Below are 17,857 nucleotides of genomic sequence, written 5' to 3' on the forward strand. Positions count from 1 at the left end.
GTCGCGTTTTCTCTATTTTTCCGATATTTTCCACGCGGCTTCACACGCGCGTTCTCGCGCGTAGATATTCGCGATTTCTGCGATTTACATTCTATTGCGCGAATATTGCGTAGGAGTAGTACCGTCAGCTGTCTAATATTACGGAAATATTGCGCGGATTGGTATGATATTTCTTCGGTTTTTATCACGCCCACGCATCGCTTTGAATTTTTCGATGGAGAACACTGTTTACATTTAATGATACTGAACTTTGAACTTTCAGTCAAAAACATTTTTTTGCGCGTTTTCTAATGGTTGGTGTCAGAAAAAACGTAATTCAATGTAAAAAATCAAAGTCTTTGATCAATATTAACGCGAGCAGAGTACAGTTGTCAAAACGAAAATCATGATTTTGTTTATTTTGAGTTAATAAATTTGATTGTGTTTTACTGTTTTAAAATGAAAGATAAACCTGTCACGAAAAGTATGATGTATGAAAAATGTATATGAAATATGTTATCATTTAACTATTGGATATAGGAAGATTTTCTTCAATATTTTTCCAGAAATTGTGAAATTTTTAACCGATTAAATGTGCGATAAAATTTGAATTTTTCTGTCATAACATACAGTTTAATTCAATCGAAGATCCAAATCGTGACGAACAGAGAGATCGTGGACGGAGCTCCACGTGGTATCGTGTCGTGCAATATCAGATTCCTACGCGAAATTGTGATCGCTACGTTGGCGCAGTGTGGAAGTATCTCGGCGCACTGATTCAGAGATGGTTCTCTGCATTTTCGATATTGTCACCGATCACCACTGATTACACTTTGATACGCGTTGCTTTTTGCCTTTGGTGTGAATGGGTGAATCAAAGTAACGCGACGAAGATAGCAAAGCTTTAAAAAAGTCGATTGAATCGAGATTTAAGTGAAGATTGTTATCAGTAAAACCGATTCCAAATTCGCGTTAGTCGCGAAATGATTTTCCCGCGTGAAATTTTTCTCGGTGGACGCGATTTTTCTCGCGGAATTTTGCAGCCAGAGTTGCTCGCGACGTGAATGCTAGATGAATACTGAGGCACGTCACATCGGGCGCCGGGTTTCAACCCCCTTCTACGTGTGCCTCTCATCCCTCTTCCGGTCCCCGCCACCATCCCGCCGTTCCACTCTCTCATCAGACGCGCATCTACCCACGCAACTGTTGCGCCCCCGCCCGTTTCTGATCATCTCTCAGCATTTCACAGGCCACTCTGCGAGCGCATCGTGGCGAGAATCGGGCCACGTGGGCGATCGATTGCGATCACGATCATACTCGCACGTTAAAACGCTCGTACTGCGGAAGTGTTAAGTTAAATGTGATTAATTATCGATCGTTTCGGCCGCTAGAGCTGCCGCTAACGAAGTTAAAGGCGATATTGCTACTTAAAAGAATTAATTAAATATATGGAACTTTCTATATATTTTAAGCCCGATTGAAATAATGCTCCCATAAATTTGATAAAATCGTCACTTTCAGAATGACAAACGATTCCAGAACGGATCGGTAATATTAATTTAATTAATTAACTTCTAGCTATTGAAGAACTAAATTGTTGCTAATTAGAACAAGTACATTAAAAAATTGAAGTAGATGATTTATAATATTAAATTATTTTTTTACTTTTAACAAGTTAGGAGTTGAAGTTTTTGACGTAATAATGTCAGGAAATTAATAAATATTTGGAGTTGCTAAATTTTGATTTATGAGTTTAACTTTTATCCTACTATGGAATCCGAATATTATTTATGATCCTTTTAAATGACATCAAATAACTTTTTAAAATTCATATCCTTGACATATGGGACGTGTGTTGGGAAAACGATACTGACGACATTTTAAAACCGTCATATGCAACCTTGTATGGGTAAATGCATGAATATGCATCAGCTTATATCATCCGGTAATTATAGGATTCACGCAAATTATTATTATTTTTCAAGTAATTCATTACTTTTAGCTTTTTGAAAAATCAGAAAAGTTATAACATTATATCTTCGCTCTTCGATTTTCTCTTCCATCGTAATGTACATATACGCTTTTTTTTCAGTGCGTCATCGCCAACAGACTAGCTCTCGCTTTAGTTCCATATATATTAGATTATTTTGCTAGATGAGAACTTCTAGCGATTAAAAAGGATAAAACGCGTGGCATGTGGGACGATTAAGTTGATGAAATGCATGTTAATACGCTTAGTAAACGAACGATTTATATTCGTGATTTTTTTATTTGTTGCATTGCGCAGCAGATAGTTTTGTATGTCAACATTTATGTTACATGACTCAGTTTTCGTATTATACGTTTTTCTGAGCAATTATATAAGCAATGTTTATACATCAAAGGAACATGTTTAGCCGCACGGGAGCGGTTATGAAAAAATGGGAAGACAGATCGTGAAAAATGTGTTAATCGATTTCTTGCAGGCGTAAGAACGAGAAACCGGTGTGTGCCGATGTTCTCGTTGCAAGGTCGACGATAATGCGCCTCGTACTTCGTAAACTCGGTTCGTACGATGCATAAAACATGTCGGTGCACGTAGCCTGCCTTCAGTTTTCCGCTAACTAATTAGTCTGGATTTATTAACGGTAGTTTCGCAACAGTCATAGGATTCTTACGGGCAGTCTTCTGTCGAGGGCGCTTAATTAATTACTCTGCCGCAGGGTGGAGATGGTAATAATAATGTGTTCCTAATTAGTTGCGTTCGTCCGCGCATGAAATACTACGAACTTGCAGTCAATGCAGGAAATAGTTATCGGCGGAAAGAATGTGCGAAAAAGATGCACATGATTAATCATTTCTTCATCGGATAACTTTGCACATCAACAAAAACTGCACATTGATTGGAAAAGTTTCCGATTAAATAAATATATTAATATCAAATATTGATATTTATAAATCTTGATAAAACTTATGATTAAATCTACATTAGTCTTTATATAAACGTTGAATTTATATTTGTAAGTATTTATTTATTATAATATCATATTTATTTATGAAAGAATTCTTTGCCGATGTGAATTTAATGAGCGAGATTTTTCAAAAGAATTTTGCGGCATTTTATCATAAAAATCCCTCTACTATAAAGAGGAAAATAAATTTTATTTATGGCATTTATTGAAATGATGTCGATTTAAAATTTCGTTTTCTAAAGAAGCAAAGTCGAGATGTACTTGGCTCACGAAGTCAATTTCAATGGTTCTCGGCCCTCGATCGGGCTTGAACGTGGTCTCGGAATGGAACATGATCTCGGGACATACGAGGCGTGACGTCCGCTGACAATTTCATGAATAATTGAACGTATGCTTTAAGAGGACCGTAACGTATTGGCGAGGTATCGGTTCGTTCTTCAAACAGAATATGCTAGCTAGCCGTCTGGAATGCTTGATTGATTAACAGTTTGCGCTGAATTTTCAATCGTAAGCGGAATCTTTCGGTGCAGTTTGCTCGCGATAGATTGAAAAACATGCGGTATGCTATTTTATATATATATGCTTATAATTCATTCGAATATATATTCACACGCACGTAGATGTTTTATCTGAAAGAGGAGAGAAACAAAGTAAAAAATATTTTGTTCTTTTTTATTGTTGAATTTTATAGGCAAGCGAATTAAGAATTCCATAAAATTGTATTGAAATGTGATCTTCAAACTTGCGCCAAATCAGCTTATTAATGCGCCATTATGATTTTCTCCTTGAGCCGCTTTCTTATTTGCTTCGCTAGCGTGAAAAACAGATCTCGTTGCCGACGGAATCTTTATTTTTCTCGCTGTGCTAACAACAAGAGTAATACGAGAATCATTTGCATTTGATAATTACATTTGGAAGTTGATCACAAATTTTTTTCTTTTGTGTAAAAGCATGAAAAGTGACAGTTAAATAATGCGATTTAAAAAATAAATAAGGACGTAAAAATTAGTAACTCTTTCGTCACCGATCTAAATTTAACCCTCGAAGACTTACAAAAACTCAAATACGTATCGATCTTATAGCCGTATTTTTATAAAAGTTCCACGATAGACTTTTCCAAGGTAAATTATTTGCTCTTATGAATAATATTATGATTATCTCGTTCCTTCGTACGAATTAGCTCCCAATATTCGCGTGATCGCCTGCAGGTCGTATCTAATTGCGTCAGTCGATGAAGATAAAGCGCAACGTCTCTACAAGATGAATGTCGTAAATGTATCATCACGTCGGCGGTTGCTGACCGAAAAGCTTAAAATAAGTTTTGTCCCGGAAATAATCTAACGGAACTATCTATAATTTAATTGTTTGTGCCTCGTGAAGTTTCGAAAATGAATCTTATTTCTTCGTCTACTTAATAGAATGTCTAATCAAATTTTGCTAGTTATTTATTTTGCTGAATAATTGCATTCACCAAGTTTGATCATTCTATTTCCTTTAACATCGAACAAGATGAAGAACTAGTGCCTGTCGGGAAAGTGTTTAAACACTTATATTGACGCAAAGATCTTTAATGATGCGGCGATAAAGTTTGTGCTGATGACGAAATGCAATTACAAGGAATTCTAACGAGGCTGTCGGCGATACTTTGGGAGACGAGGAAGGAAATCAACGCTTTTAGGAAAGGCCATAATGGAAACTGTCATGAAACCGTCGTAGAGAAACCCTTTGTTACTTTGCTCGACCTTTGATTTCGTCTTAATCGTGCCACTGATTTCTCCTCTTTCATCTTTATTATTCCTGACTTAATGCGCAATCGTGCTAAATCAGAAACAGCTTGGATCTTCAGCACTGCAAACATGTGCTTGCATACATTTGCATGAGTCGTCCCAAATTTCTCTTTGCATAAATTTATTAAAATGCGATAAGATGCGAGGCACTAAGAAGGCAAAAAAATTCATGCAACGTAGTAAAAATTGAAAAGAAGAAAATTGAGAATTCATGAAGATGCGAGGGGCGCCAGAAAGAAATTTCTCGCTCGGATCATCAGAAAGTCCACTAGACGTTGAATAATTCGAGTCAAATGCTTCTCGAGACGTTAGAGCTGTAGTGCCAAGTGCGCCAGGCGATAAACTCGGGCTGTCGATAATTAAACGCAGCTACGGAAATTCCCGACGAAACTGCTAGGGCTGCGAAAGGGTGTGCATATTGCGCCGAATAGCAAACTTCGCATAGATTTTAACGGCCTGCCACGATTAACTCGTGCGCCGAAGTCCGTTTCTCGAAGAGCAATTTGCTTAAAATGCGCGATGCCGTGCGCGTACTTTTACAATAGTAGGAGCGCGGCTTAACAATCCTACGAGTGCGTAATTTACGATCGTAATTGCTGCTATTGTGTGCAGTCGAAATGCTCGTGTAGTTTCGTCGTTGATCATGTGAAGTGGAAAATATTTTACAATTATAATCGTGAAAAAAGGAGATAATATTTCGTAACGCGATACAGCTATTCATGCTTTTAGCTGCAGTAGAGCCGCGCCGATAGAATCCACTTTTTTTCAATAATTTATCCAGATGAAATATTTTTATGAGAACTTTACTGTAATTGGTTTGTGCCTGAGATGCACACACTGAGGTATCTGTGTATTAATAATATTGCATATTATTAATATTATTGCAATATTATTAGTCATATCAGGAGTTAAAAATATAGAATCGTTGAAGTTATATTTTTCATAATTCTTTATTATTTTAATATTAATCATCTGAAGTATCATTAATCATTATATGGATACATTTAACGACTGCTAGAAATATAAAAACTGTTGATATCATTAAGCGTATCCTAGAAGACAGGCGAGATGTGTTTAAGAGTATTTGCAAACTAGTTTTTGCATTACTACGCGTATTGGATATAGCTTGCGATAAAGTATTCTCGAGAGATCCTGCACCATCGGCGCGAGATACATTACTTAGAGAACGACCTGGAAATTCTTTAGCAAAACGACTAATGCGCCGTGCTCGTCGACCGTTAGGGAAGCTGCTCACTGTCCGATCGGGAGTTTTCCTCGCCATAAGCGGCGGCAGAGAACACGCCGTAGCAGCCGGAGGGGACGCAGAAATGGTCCAACACCTCCTGGAATCCGGTCGAGTCTTTCCAAAGGACCGTAACACCAATAGTGACGTTGCACTTAGTTTTACAAAAATCTTAGTGGAATTTAAGTGGTGTTTCCTTTTTTTTATTGCATTACGCTTTTATGAGTAAAATTTTACGAGTAAATTCGGACGATGAATAACCGTGTTTGTACCTGTTAGAATTTCAGGGGATTATATGAGTTTAAAGTATAAATAGCAGTACTTTATTTTTTTGTTCTAAAAATACTCGTGCAACCTAGATATGATACGTGGAAAAAGAGTAAAATAAAATTATATTAAAATAAAATAATCCGTAGGATTAAGATTTTATCCGATTATTCGCTATATGTACGCAATGCTAATGACATTTCGCGAATCTTGTTTACAATGACTCGGATTTATTAAGAGAACCGTACACATTTTGCAAGAATTCGCGTTTGACAATTCGAGCGCTTAATGCAAGAATCTTATTTTTTTTTTAAATAACGTGTGGCATTCAACAGAAACCACTTTGAAACTTTGTATATCGGATATCGATGTTCTATGATGACGCGGGTAATGCTTTCGGAGAAAATTGCATCGGGCATACCGGATCGTTCGCCAATGTCAGTTGGAAATGCATCTATGATCCTTTGGCATTATCGGCGAAACGAAGTACCGGATAACCGTGTTACGAGTCAATCTCTCCGCCAAGAATAAGCAAGTCCCTAGAGACTTTGATGGGGACAGCGGGAGGATTTCCTTATTTCGGGCCGTGTAACATTCGAACGAATCCATTTCATTCACGTTATTTTTAGCTTTATTTTATGGAAAATAATCTTCATCTGATATTGCAAATAAATTGAAGCAATCTCATGAATTAATGATTGCAATTTATATTTATTTTAATACAATATTTGTTTCATATTTATAAATTTATCATTAAAATTCTCATCACGATATTATTCGTATTTATTTATATAAAGAAACAGTTTTTCTCACTACAATATCGCAATAAATTCTTTCACTTTGTGCGCGCGTTTACGTGTCCCGTTATTTTTGTAGAAAAGTATTTGTTTCCGGAATTTACCTTCAAGCAAATCTCTTTCCGATATCTTTTCGACGGAAAATTATATTTGCGTCGATATCTGGATTCTTTGTCATCGGAAGAAAGTAGTCGGTGATGCGAACGTTTGTACGCATTCTAGTCAATTTCACGCTATTTATATATGAATAGGAATGCGAATGGCGTGGGTTGTATCTCTTCTGTTCACGGTTTTAGACAGCTCGCGTGATTAATCGAACTTCTTCGTGGAGCACCACATGGGAAATGTTGCGTATGATCTAATCGATCAGAGGATGATAACGCTGAAATTCATCTCATTTGTTAGTAATTTATTAAATTTTCTATGGATTGTGATTACCAAATTGTGCATTTAATTATAAAATAATTATTTGAGATTGTGATGTTAATTGCTCACATTAGAGAGATGAGAGAAAAGTAGTTCTATGGCAGCCAAGTATTGAGACAAAATAAATTTATATTTATAAATCAATGACGGCATAGATGGAAAAAGAATTATTTGCAAATTTATATTGCAACATATGATATAATTATTTCTTTCACACAAATTTAATAGTATATATTTTATTTTTTTCCAATTTTCCGCGATCTCTACTTTTTATTAAAAATATACATATTGCATTACATACATTTATACATACAATATACATATTGCATTACATACATTTATTATATTTTAGAGGGATAAATGAAGGAATAAACAGAAGATTTATTTAAATTTTGTTTATTTTGACTTTAAAACGAGTTATAATTAACTAAGGATATTTAATGCGATTAGTGGAATAACGTCGCATATATGTAAAGAAATGTACGGAGCGAAAATATTCAAAATTTATTCACGGCTTGCACGGCGTCGCACGTAAGAATATAATAAGGTAACAGGTCGTGGAGATTGCGCAGTATTGAAATTATTGCGCATTTGGAAACGCCATATCACATGCCGTGCAAAGCTTCGGAGAACCCTCGACACTGTCGCGAAAATCTTGTAATGAGCTTACCAAGCCGGGAAACCTTATATCAGCACGTCTCGCGGCAAAGTAGATGCGAAAAGCGGCACAGCGTTGCTGGCAGTTGTTGCATGCATCACGTCGCCCGGACTTCATGTTGCGTGAAAAGACGTAAAAAGAGCGAGGTGCTTCGACGCTGATTCGGGGTTAATCGATTCACACGTCAGTGATCATCGGAAGAGATCGATGTAGCGTGGTGAGTTTGATAACATTATATTCCGAGAGAGAAAGTAGCGAAAAGAAGTCTTATTCTATCTTATTCTTGCATAATCTGATTTATTTTGCCCGATAAATTAAATTTTTTAATATTTCGTTATATTATATTCTAAATTTGGATTAAAATTAATAAAAACGTTTATGAAATGATCCTAATTGAATATTTCGAGACATTTTATGTTAGCAATTTAGTAGCAGGATGATACTTATATTGTTAGCAAAGTTATTTTATGGGTAAACATGTGGTGAAAGATCACACTATCACGACTGTCGACTTTACTTTCAAGTCGATAAAGTCATAAAGTCAGGCAGTACGCTTTCGTCTCTGAACTCGTCTCTTCAATTATAACTGGTCAAATATTTGGCAATCTTGGTGGGTCGACATGTAATATCGATATGATGATAGCTAAAGCTCACCAACCATGGCTTACGTGCGGTACGTAAAAGCAACAGTGGGGAGAGATTAAACTTTCGTAACTGTGCGTACAATGGTTCAACTTACGGTAAAGGGATGCGAGAATGAGGGCTCGTCGGACATATCGCTCTCCATAGAAATGATCACGCGCGACTCCGGGCTGTCCTTCGCCGATAACGGCCTCGCCATTGCAATTTCCTCGTTCACTGACCGCAAGCCTCGTTGCTCGTCGAATTTGCATATTTCGTCGCGCGCAGTCGCGTTTCGTGTCACTTTGTTGCGTATGATTGCGTCGTTTGTAACTAGTTTCCAACACAAGTGTATTATTGGGAATTGAGAAAATTTTACTTCGTTCCCGTTGATACCGTTATGACGCACTATCAGCCAGTTCCCATTTACGCGCGCGTCGTTTTCGATAACGGACGAAGCCGACCGATGCGCGCTCGAATAGGAATAATGACCGCGCCAACTTTTCTAACTGGGTGTTCGAACGAGCGACTTTGGAAGTAGAGCATTGGACAACGTTGTACTGTTACCTCGTAGTGACCAACTTTCCGCTTGTGACGCAACACACTGAACCCGTTTAATTATGGGACGAGCAATTATGCAACTATGGTAACAATGAACATCTGGTGGACCGGGAGATTTTTTGTTCAATGTATTATGCTATGTTCTCAATGTGTCTTCTGCCAAACTTTTGCTTTGATAGAGAGATTACTCTGTATTAGAATTATTGTACTGTAATACTCAATTTGATCATTATTCTATTTATTAATCGGTACAGTATCATTTTTTTTTCACATTTTGATGCTATCACAATATTTTTATAGCGATGAATTGATACGATTTCATCATTCATAGTGAATAAACAACTTTTATCGGCTTTTCATTGACCTTCTATGACGAAGCACGCGATGTCGGAACGTTTTTTCAGAACTGAAACAAATCAGTTATCTATTAATTTGCTCTGGTTACGGCACACCAGTAGTTCGGCCTTTACTAGTTATAAAAATCTTGATTAAATTCTGATTTTTTTTCCCTATCAAATTCAATTACAACCGATACAGTTTAACTTTCTCCCGCTCGGCCGTTTTCAATGAAGTTGAATCGTGAGCTTGTATTTCTATCAATCGTCGTTGGCCTTTAAACCATGCAGCAAATTTTTTATATATTCTTTTTTTTAATTTACAACGTCGTTTTTACAACAGTTTACTTCGAGATTGCAGAGAATTACGCAATATTCCCATGCAATTTTTATTTTACACACGACACGACAGTCACAAGATAGAAAAGAAATGTGTACGTAAGTTTGAAATGCGATGCGTTGATCATCGCACCCACTCTCAAGTATGCGCGTTTTTTATATGTGCAGGAATGCCGCGTACAGCCGTGTTCACGCACACAAGTATATTCGGGACAAGAATATGAACGTGCCTGATCTTCGTCCTAAAGCAGATTATCATAAATTGTCATGCGACGAGATGATACTCTTCGAGATTTAACGCGAATTAATTAATATATCATCTACGTGACGTGATTTCTTAAACAGTGTGGCAGCAAGCGAGACACAATGATTAGTTTTCCGGATATCCGTACTTAAAATTTTGAATACATTCCAGTAGTAGCTTTAATAATAATTTCATGAATTTTAATCCTTTCATTATTTATAAGCTTTCATCTAATATCGTTTGTCATATTCTATGCAGAATTCTTACAAAAGTAATTCCTTCTTTTGATTTTATTTGATTATTTTCGATAAGGCGTAACTTAGATGGTTTTAATGTCATAGAAAATTTAGTGCGTGAACATTTAATGTTATATGCCTCTACGATGTTCAGCACTGAAATCAATACTTACAGATGATCACTGTATGGTCATCATGAAGAATCGCGGAAGCAACGAGAATAAGGGTGATAAGAGTCGGCACAACGGAAGCAACGCGACAACGAAGTCGGATTCGGGAAATGTGAGCGATGAAGAGAATCAAGGCTTCGGAAACTGGCTCCGGTCCAGCACTGGTATCGAAATGATGCGACTTTTCGTGATCGCGAATTCAATATTGGTTTTCGTGACTATGGGTTGGCCGAACATGAGAGAATCTTTCTACATTATCAAAGACTATTTCATGGGAGAAGAGGATTAAATTGATCCTGAAAAGAAAGATTTTTAGAAACGATTTTAGAAACAGCATTGTATAAATCTAAGCAATTTTAAACAAATGTAGTAGTTCTACGGAGCAATATTCTTTAGTAATTTTAATTATTGCAATCGATTAATTTTAAGTAAACTTTTGTCTCTCGTAAGAATATTAAGTTCAATATTATAATATATTAGAACTGATAATGAATGGATACGAATGATAGATAGACAAAGACTGATTGTCATTTTATAGAAATTGTTATTGATTGTATAATGGTAAGCGTTATTTTCAGATCGGCAAGAGATCGATGCTTGAGATGAAAAATAAGACGAGAAATGATCGCGTCAGTTTTTCAAAAGATTTATTATCCTTGCAAATACGAGAAAGCGAACAGTTGTCTAGCAGAACTTTTGTCACACGTTATTTGAAAGTCAGATGCATAGATTGCGATGTTTGTGTAAGATAAAGCTTCTCCCTGTAGCTTTTTGTTGAAACTTCTCCATTTTAAGAAGACAAACTTTCTTAGAACTATCGTATAGTGTTCAAAGCATCTAACGAAGGAATCAATTATTCAGTATTATCATTTTGATTCTCAATTAATGTTAAGATAGTTTGATGTTGGTTTAAGACTAAATCAATTCCGTAGCTTATCATATCGATCTCGCTGAGTTAAGGAGCAAAGTGATAACGCATGATATATTTAGAATATTTAAATTAGAAATTTAGAATATTTAAATTAGAAATTTGGAATATTTAATTTACTGTAATACTTTGTACGTAATCGCATCTCGATTACAAGCAAGGCCATTATCATGTTAGCATTCGCCGTTCGTGGTGTGGTTTTGCTCGGCGTTTTAAGTTGGTATAGCGCAGTCATATGGAGGATGATCGACGGTTACTTCAAGGACCAGTTTCGCGTTTACTTGCAGGAGGAGTACCGCAGGTATCCGCGAATGAGAGCCGACGTTGAGAGCGTCGAGGCCGTCGATAAAGGATCCGCTCGGAGCGATTTGCCGGCCGAGTCGAGTCTCAGCCGCAGCATCACGGAGTCTTCTGATCCCGACGCGGTGTGCCCGGTCGACATCGCAGACACCTGTCAGCGAACAGCCGCTTCGAACGGGAAGCCGAAGGAAGCTGTGGCAGGTGGCACCAGTGAAAACGCGGTCGCCGTCGGCGCCGGTTCCACCGATAAAAATGCATTCCCGGAGAGCGCGGCACAGTCGGCGCTGGAAAGTAGGAAGCTGCCGAGCAGTAGCGACACGCATGATGAAGAACGGCGACCGGGTGTCATCCATCAAGAGCGAGCGATCGGGGGAAGCGACAGCGTCCTTGCGTCCTCTCCGCGTCGTTCTGAAAAACCGCGACGTCGCCTCGGCAAAAGAGGACTATCGGGCGTCTCGAAGGAGGCTCCGAGGGACACATCGCGAGAAAAATCGAGAAAACGAAGAGTGAACACGATCGTCCTGACGGACGCCGATTTTGTCGGTGCGAGGATCGATAGTGACGATGACTTTTCGGAATTCGAAGAGGAAGGAGGAGGTCAGAAAGTCCTCAAGGAAGGAATTCTCATCTCGCAGTTGCCGTTTAAGCCCAAGGCGGACATTGGCGACTTAGATAGAGTTACTGCGGAAGAGTTTTGTCCTCTGACCTTGGAGGATGAGGTTTCCTGCGGGGAAACCACCACGTGGCCGTGACTGCGCTTCATGCACGACGTCACCGTGGAATCGAAAGTGTTAAAGCGCATTGAAAAAAAAAGTTATGCCTTAACAGCGGGATCTCGTAGGGCTTAGGGACATGCTGAGAAAGTTGATGCGGAGGACTGCTTATTGTTAGAATAAATCTGTCTAGTCAGTTTTGTGAGTTTTATCAGGGACAATAATGGTAGGCGCAGTGTGAAGAGTTTTTAACTTTTTCATGTTTCAATTCATGTATGTTGCAATTCATTCGATCGGATAGCGTGGGATAATGATACGATATAATCTCGTAGTTTCAATAAATTAATACATTGCTGTGTCTTTGTATTAAGTAGATTATGCCTTTATTAGATATAATTGTTGTTTGTATCAACATTTTCTTTTTTCAAGACAAGTTTCTTGTGTTATTAGAAATTTAGTCTATGCTATAATAAATCTTCTTGCATTTCTTCTTTCACCTCTAAATACAGTGATTTATTAAGGAGAAAATTATCGCTGCAGTCAGAGGTGAGTTTTCGCTGCCTAAGGGAAGAATGTTTCGAATCTAGGACAGACGTAAGTTCCAATGGCTCGAATAGGGTCACCAAATAGGCGCTTCTGTCCTTTAACCTTGCGAGAAGAGGCTGTACAAGGAGAAACTATCGAATGACCGTGAGAAGTCAGAGAAATCGCGATGTACGATGCCGTTGGTTCAACGGAAAAGTCGAAATGCGCGTGAAATTGCGTGACTCTCCACGTATTTCACCGTAATATGGTGAAGGATAAAACTAAAAATTGATATGTAAATGCCGTAATATGAACGATGTTGTCGCATTACGTAAAGATAGATGTAACAAGCGTATCGAGTGCGTTTGGTGCTAAATGACACGTGTAGTAGAGGTTTTGCGAGTGGAATCTCGAGGAAGAGATAAAGTCCAAGTATTTTAAGCATCTTCTTAACAAGATGCTTACCGTCTCGCTTATTAGATGATAAAACTCACGAAGAAATAATAATAGAGCAAACGCGCTGTGATTTTGCGCATTGCACACGAGAATAGAACTGATTAAAAGTGTTTTTAACGAGCATAAGGTATAATTATACGCTCATTTTCTGAAAAATAGAGAGAACGGCATACCTTCATAGCAAGTAAACGAGAGAAATGAATTTTTTTCTTTGTGGATTAAAATTAACAATAGTGTTTACGTTACGCTACGCCTCTTTGTGTTGTTGATGATTTATCAGCGGATATGCCATCCAACGGTCCATGCAAATCAAGTATTCCACTAATGTGGTCAGACGTTAATGCAAACGCATTAAGAAAATTTATTCATTGTATTGAATCGTAGTAGAAGTTGATCAAGGTCGTTTTTAAATAACTGTATCTTTTAATTTGCATTTATACAGCTCTTAAACAAATCTTTTTGTTCTTGACATCATTTCGGAAAATTCTGTATAAATTCTTTTTAGCTTTGCATTATAAATGCAATTTAAATTAAATTTTTTTTTAGACGTTTTAATGCTATGTAAAAAAATATCTGATAATAATAATTTAATATCTTATTTTTATAAAATAAAATAATATGAAATTAACTTATTAAACAATATTGAGATTAGTTATCGGTTATAATCTGTAGAACTGACACAGTATGTTGAAATAATCTTCAGTAGCAAAATATAGAGTTAGGCACAAACTGTGCTGGAGAAATTATGACAGCCAAAAGGTAAATAACACTTTGAAAGGTTTGTTGAAGGAGGTTTTAGTGTCATTAACACAATATAGTTGTGTCATGTTAAGTTGTCCGCATTATTCGTACAGGTATTATTCGCACATTTAAAATACCAGATATTGACGCTTTTTATTACTTCGAAGACGTTTTGCCAATTGGCTGTGTAAATCGAAGCACTTTACATTTGCTATGCACGCAGTATCGATTGCATTGAAAAGCAGTGACGTCTGTGAATATGCGCGAAGAATACTAACTATGCGCTTTTGAAGTGCGAATAACATTATTATGAGATCATAGCTTAGCATAACATTAATCCGTTTGTTTTATTAAATTCAAATAAGACATCTTTGAATTATTATTATCGAAATGAATTACATGAATTTTATACCAACTAAAGTTTACATAAACAAACAGCAACCACATTAAAAATGAAATTTAGAAATCAATTATAACGTAATGTCGCTGGAACGCAAATACCTTAAAATAGCAACGACCTTACGAAGAACAATGCGTCTGTTCACTTTCGATTATTCACAACATTTGAAGCGTATCTAATGCAGAAGAGCGAATGATTTCACTTGTAAACGACATCATATTATGTTATTACAATTATGCAGTATAAGAGAAATCTTGATACGACGTATTTTGTATACATCTCTACATCGTAATAGATATAATAGCTCGCGGAAAAGCAATTCTAAGCAAGATTAGATTAGATTAGATTAGATGCATTAGGTTTTGATTGTTCGTATTTTATCCCGAGATTTACGCAATTAAAGTAGTAATTAAATAACAGAGATCTCTAACTATCTAGTACGTTAAATCGAATTGGAATGCTAGATCAAACTTTAATTATTTCCTTCATTGTATAATTCTTCGATTGCGCAACGGAGTAAGTACGGGCATTTATACTGCTTCTAATTTCATTTACGTGTCGTCGCGCGTTCTAATGCGAGCCGCGATATGCAGGTCGATGATCGAAGTTCTAGCGGATCCGAGCAACACGCTCGGTATGTGGCGCTCGATGTGCTCGACGGGATTTCTTATCCGGAGCGTGTGTCGCGGACAGGAGAATGCGAACCGAAGAAGAGCATGCGTAATATTATACAATCGCGTTTTGGACTCAACTCTCGCGATTAACCGGTCGCGTTTTATCATGAATTCAGCTGCGATCTTTACGGCGGAAATATGCGCGAATATAATCGAAGTCGTGAGTCACAAAAATGTCAGCGGGGCAGTGGCCGTTTATTAAAGCGTTTGTCGGGTATCGTTCCAGAAAGAGTGCCACAAAAAATGCCTTTTATTTTTTGCGCGCCGTAACGACGCGACATTTCCTCGCGTACACCGCAAGATGCGCAAAGAACTGTTGTTGAAGAGAACGGCCGCGGCCGCACAAGGTAATTTCCGTCGTAATTGAGAAAATACACCGGCAATGGCCTCGTTACGATAGTCGTCGATTTCTCGTAACGACTTCCCGCGCGTATGCTCCGATTTGGAAGCTACGCTTTTTTATTCACTTTTCTCGCGCGTCGCGCAGAATAATAATGCGGACGATAGTGCGTAAATCTTGATCTACTTCCGGGGAATGCTAGCGATCGAGGAAGATACAAATGAGTTAGATTTATGAATCGCTCAACTTAGATGTGACGTATACGTTATATTTGTCTCGAGGATAAGGAATGACGATTTCTCTCTCTCTCTCTCTCTCTCTCTCTTTCTCTCTTATCACTTCAATAATATTAGAAATTTATTATCTTACTTGTTAACACATACTGATGTGTTAATTGTCTGCAGCTTGGTTGCTCGTATTTTTATACTGCTTTCACGCCAATTAACTCAGATTATTTTTGGAGGACTAATTTTTTTCATGTATAAAGAATTTCTACATTCTACTTTGCAAAAGGAAATTTTTATTTTAATAACATATGAGAAAATACTCACTTTTCATGCAAATAATATATGTATATGAGACACGATTTCCTCTAAACAATCACGCATAAATAAACTTTCGTTTACGCTGAAGAGTTCAGCCATGATGACACTACTTTCTCAGCTTGACAGCGGATCAATGTTAGCGAAAAGAAAGTAGTCCGGAATCCTCAATTTTTCTGTCCAATCTTTTCGTTTTCAAGCTTTGTGATGGTTAGCAAGAAGGTACGGACTTTCGGAGCAATTAGGGAGACACGCAAATGGACCGTAAAATGCACGCCTCAAATTCAATCGACTCCAGAGAAAATTTAGTTTCACTTTTGCATCTTGCTCTTCTCCTTCGCGTGCCGCGCGTCTTGCTTCGTGATAAGTTTTCTAATAAAGATTATCAAATACATTAGTTACAGTCGCCAGCACTTAATTTAAGTCTAATTGGATCTCGCGGGAGAATCGCGTGTGATTTGGGGTGTGACGCGATGTGCACCTGAAAATTACGTTAAGCCTACAGCTTGCGTTTCACTCTGTTTAAACTATATAAAATAAATGCCGACGATTAAAACTGTGCGGGATTAATTTTATATGACGAGTGCGATGTAGTGTTTTCTGACGCTTTTAAAGTAATAGATAGATATGTATTCAGGAAATGACACCTGCAATGTGTTTGTCTTCTAAATCGGTCTCTCATTAAAGTTACGTAATTTGCTGCGTGCTTTTAAGTATGTAATTTCAATGAACAGGAATCTTCATCATGCAACGTTGTTCAGGATATAATACAGTAGTTATATAGCTTTAGAATCGCTCGTAACTGCATTTTATTACGTGATTATATCGCTATCTTGATAAAAATATAGAAATATCGGATATTGTAAAATTTTTATGGATACTCCTCTTTGTTATTTAATTGCATTTTATTTTTATTTCTATAATATTGCCTTATTTATTTTTTAGCTTTTTACAAAAATGTGAGACAGTATAACGTTCTCGTTTTTCTTGCTCGATAGGAAAATCAATTGTCTTTATTATTTCGGCAGGAAAATCAATTGTATCACTCGGTTGTAACTTTTTTTTATATCGATGATTCACGTCCGCATAGTGTCACGACTTTTGTTTATGTCCAAATTGAATAGCTGATGGCAACAGTATCTTTTCGAGGCACGTGCGCGCCCAAACGTAGCGGTCAACAATGGGGTTACGAGATATCAGGTAAAGATTGCCACGAGATCGTGCCAGGGTCTTAGCAGATCGTTCGAAACTTTCGCTTTGAAATCGCGCGTGATCTTTGGCGTCATCAGCGAGCAAAGGCAACGTCGTTACGTGCCGTAATTCGAGATGCGCCGGAAAGACACGTATCTGCAAACGTATTCATTTTCTTCCGCGATTTGCCACGCACAAACACCGGCAGTTCCTCCTGCGCAGTAGGTGGTTAGGTAAGTGAACGACCTTAAGACAACGGTAATTGTACGTGAATTTTTCAAAGCACGTACAACAACGGTGCGTTACGACACGCTAAGGTCGCTGCATGCCGAAACTGCTCCATTTACGTCGCCCCCGGATTCGTCGCGCAGATTTATGCACTTGTGTGAATATAAACGAAACGGTCTGCAGATAAACAAACTCGCAGATCACT

At 37.6% G+C, this 17,857-nt stretch overlaps 3 protein-coding genes across 8 annotated transcripts in view; 2 read left to right on the forward strand and 1 right to left on the reverse strand.

The window, feature by feature from the left end:
* Window positions 1-17,857, forward strand: part of LOC105668274 (uncharacterized) — a 212,564-nt gene that overhangs the window by 91,522 nt on the left and 103,185 nt on the right. The gene's annotated exons all lie outside the window — the stretch shown is intronic.
* The window catches only part of LOC105668260 (tyrosine-protein phosphatase non-receptor type 13-like), a 72,026-nt gene that overhangs the window by 52,270 nt on the left and 1,899 nt on the right, over window positions 1-17,857 (reverse strand). For 4 of the 5 annotated variants that reach the window (XM_067358694.1, XM_012360525.2, XM_012360524.2 and 1 more), the window contains exon 1: window positions 610-1,275. The exons of the other annotated variant lie outside the window; for it this stretch is intronic. The gene's annotated coding sequence lies outside the window, so the exon portion shown is untranslated. Of the gene's footprint in view, window positions 1-609; window positions 1,276-17,857 lie in introns of those variants that run through there. 5 annotated transcript variants of the gene reach the window in all.
* Window positions 8,144-13,059, forward strand: LOC105668269 (uncharacterized). Of its 2 annotated transcripts, XM_012360538.2 has the most exons (3): window positions 8,144-8,325; window positions 10,620-10,778; window positions 11,830-13,059. In XM_012360538.2, the coding sequence occupies exons 2-3, from the start codon at window positions 10,734-10,736 to the stop codon at window positions 12,592-12,594; spliced, it is 810 nt and encodes a 269-aa protein (XP_012215961.1). In that variant the 5' UTR covers window positions 8,144-8,325; window positions 10,620-10,733; the 3' UTR covers window positions 12,595-13,059. The 2 variants fall into 2 exon arrangements, with proteins under 2 accessions (XP_012215961.1, XP_012215960.1); XM_012360537.2 differs by lacking the exons at window positions 8,144-8,325; window positions 10,620-10,778 and having other exon boundaries at window positions 10,902-13,059.

Source organism: Linepithema humile, chromosome 7, assembly GCF_040581485.1.
Source record: "Linepithema humile isolate Giens D197 chromosome 7, Lhum_UNIL_v1.0, whole genome shotgun sequence".
In the NCBI taxonomy this organism is placed as follows: Eukaryota; Metazoa; Arthropoda; class Insecta; order Hymenoptera; family Formicidae; genus Linepithema; species Linepithema humile.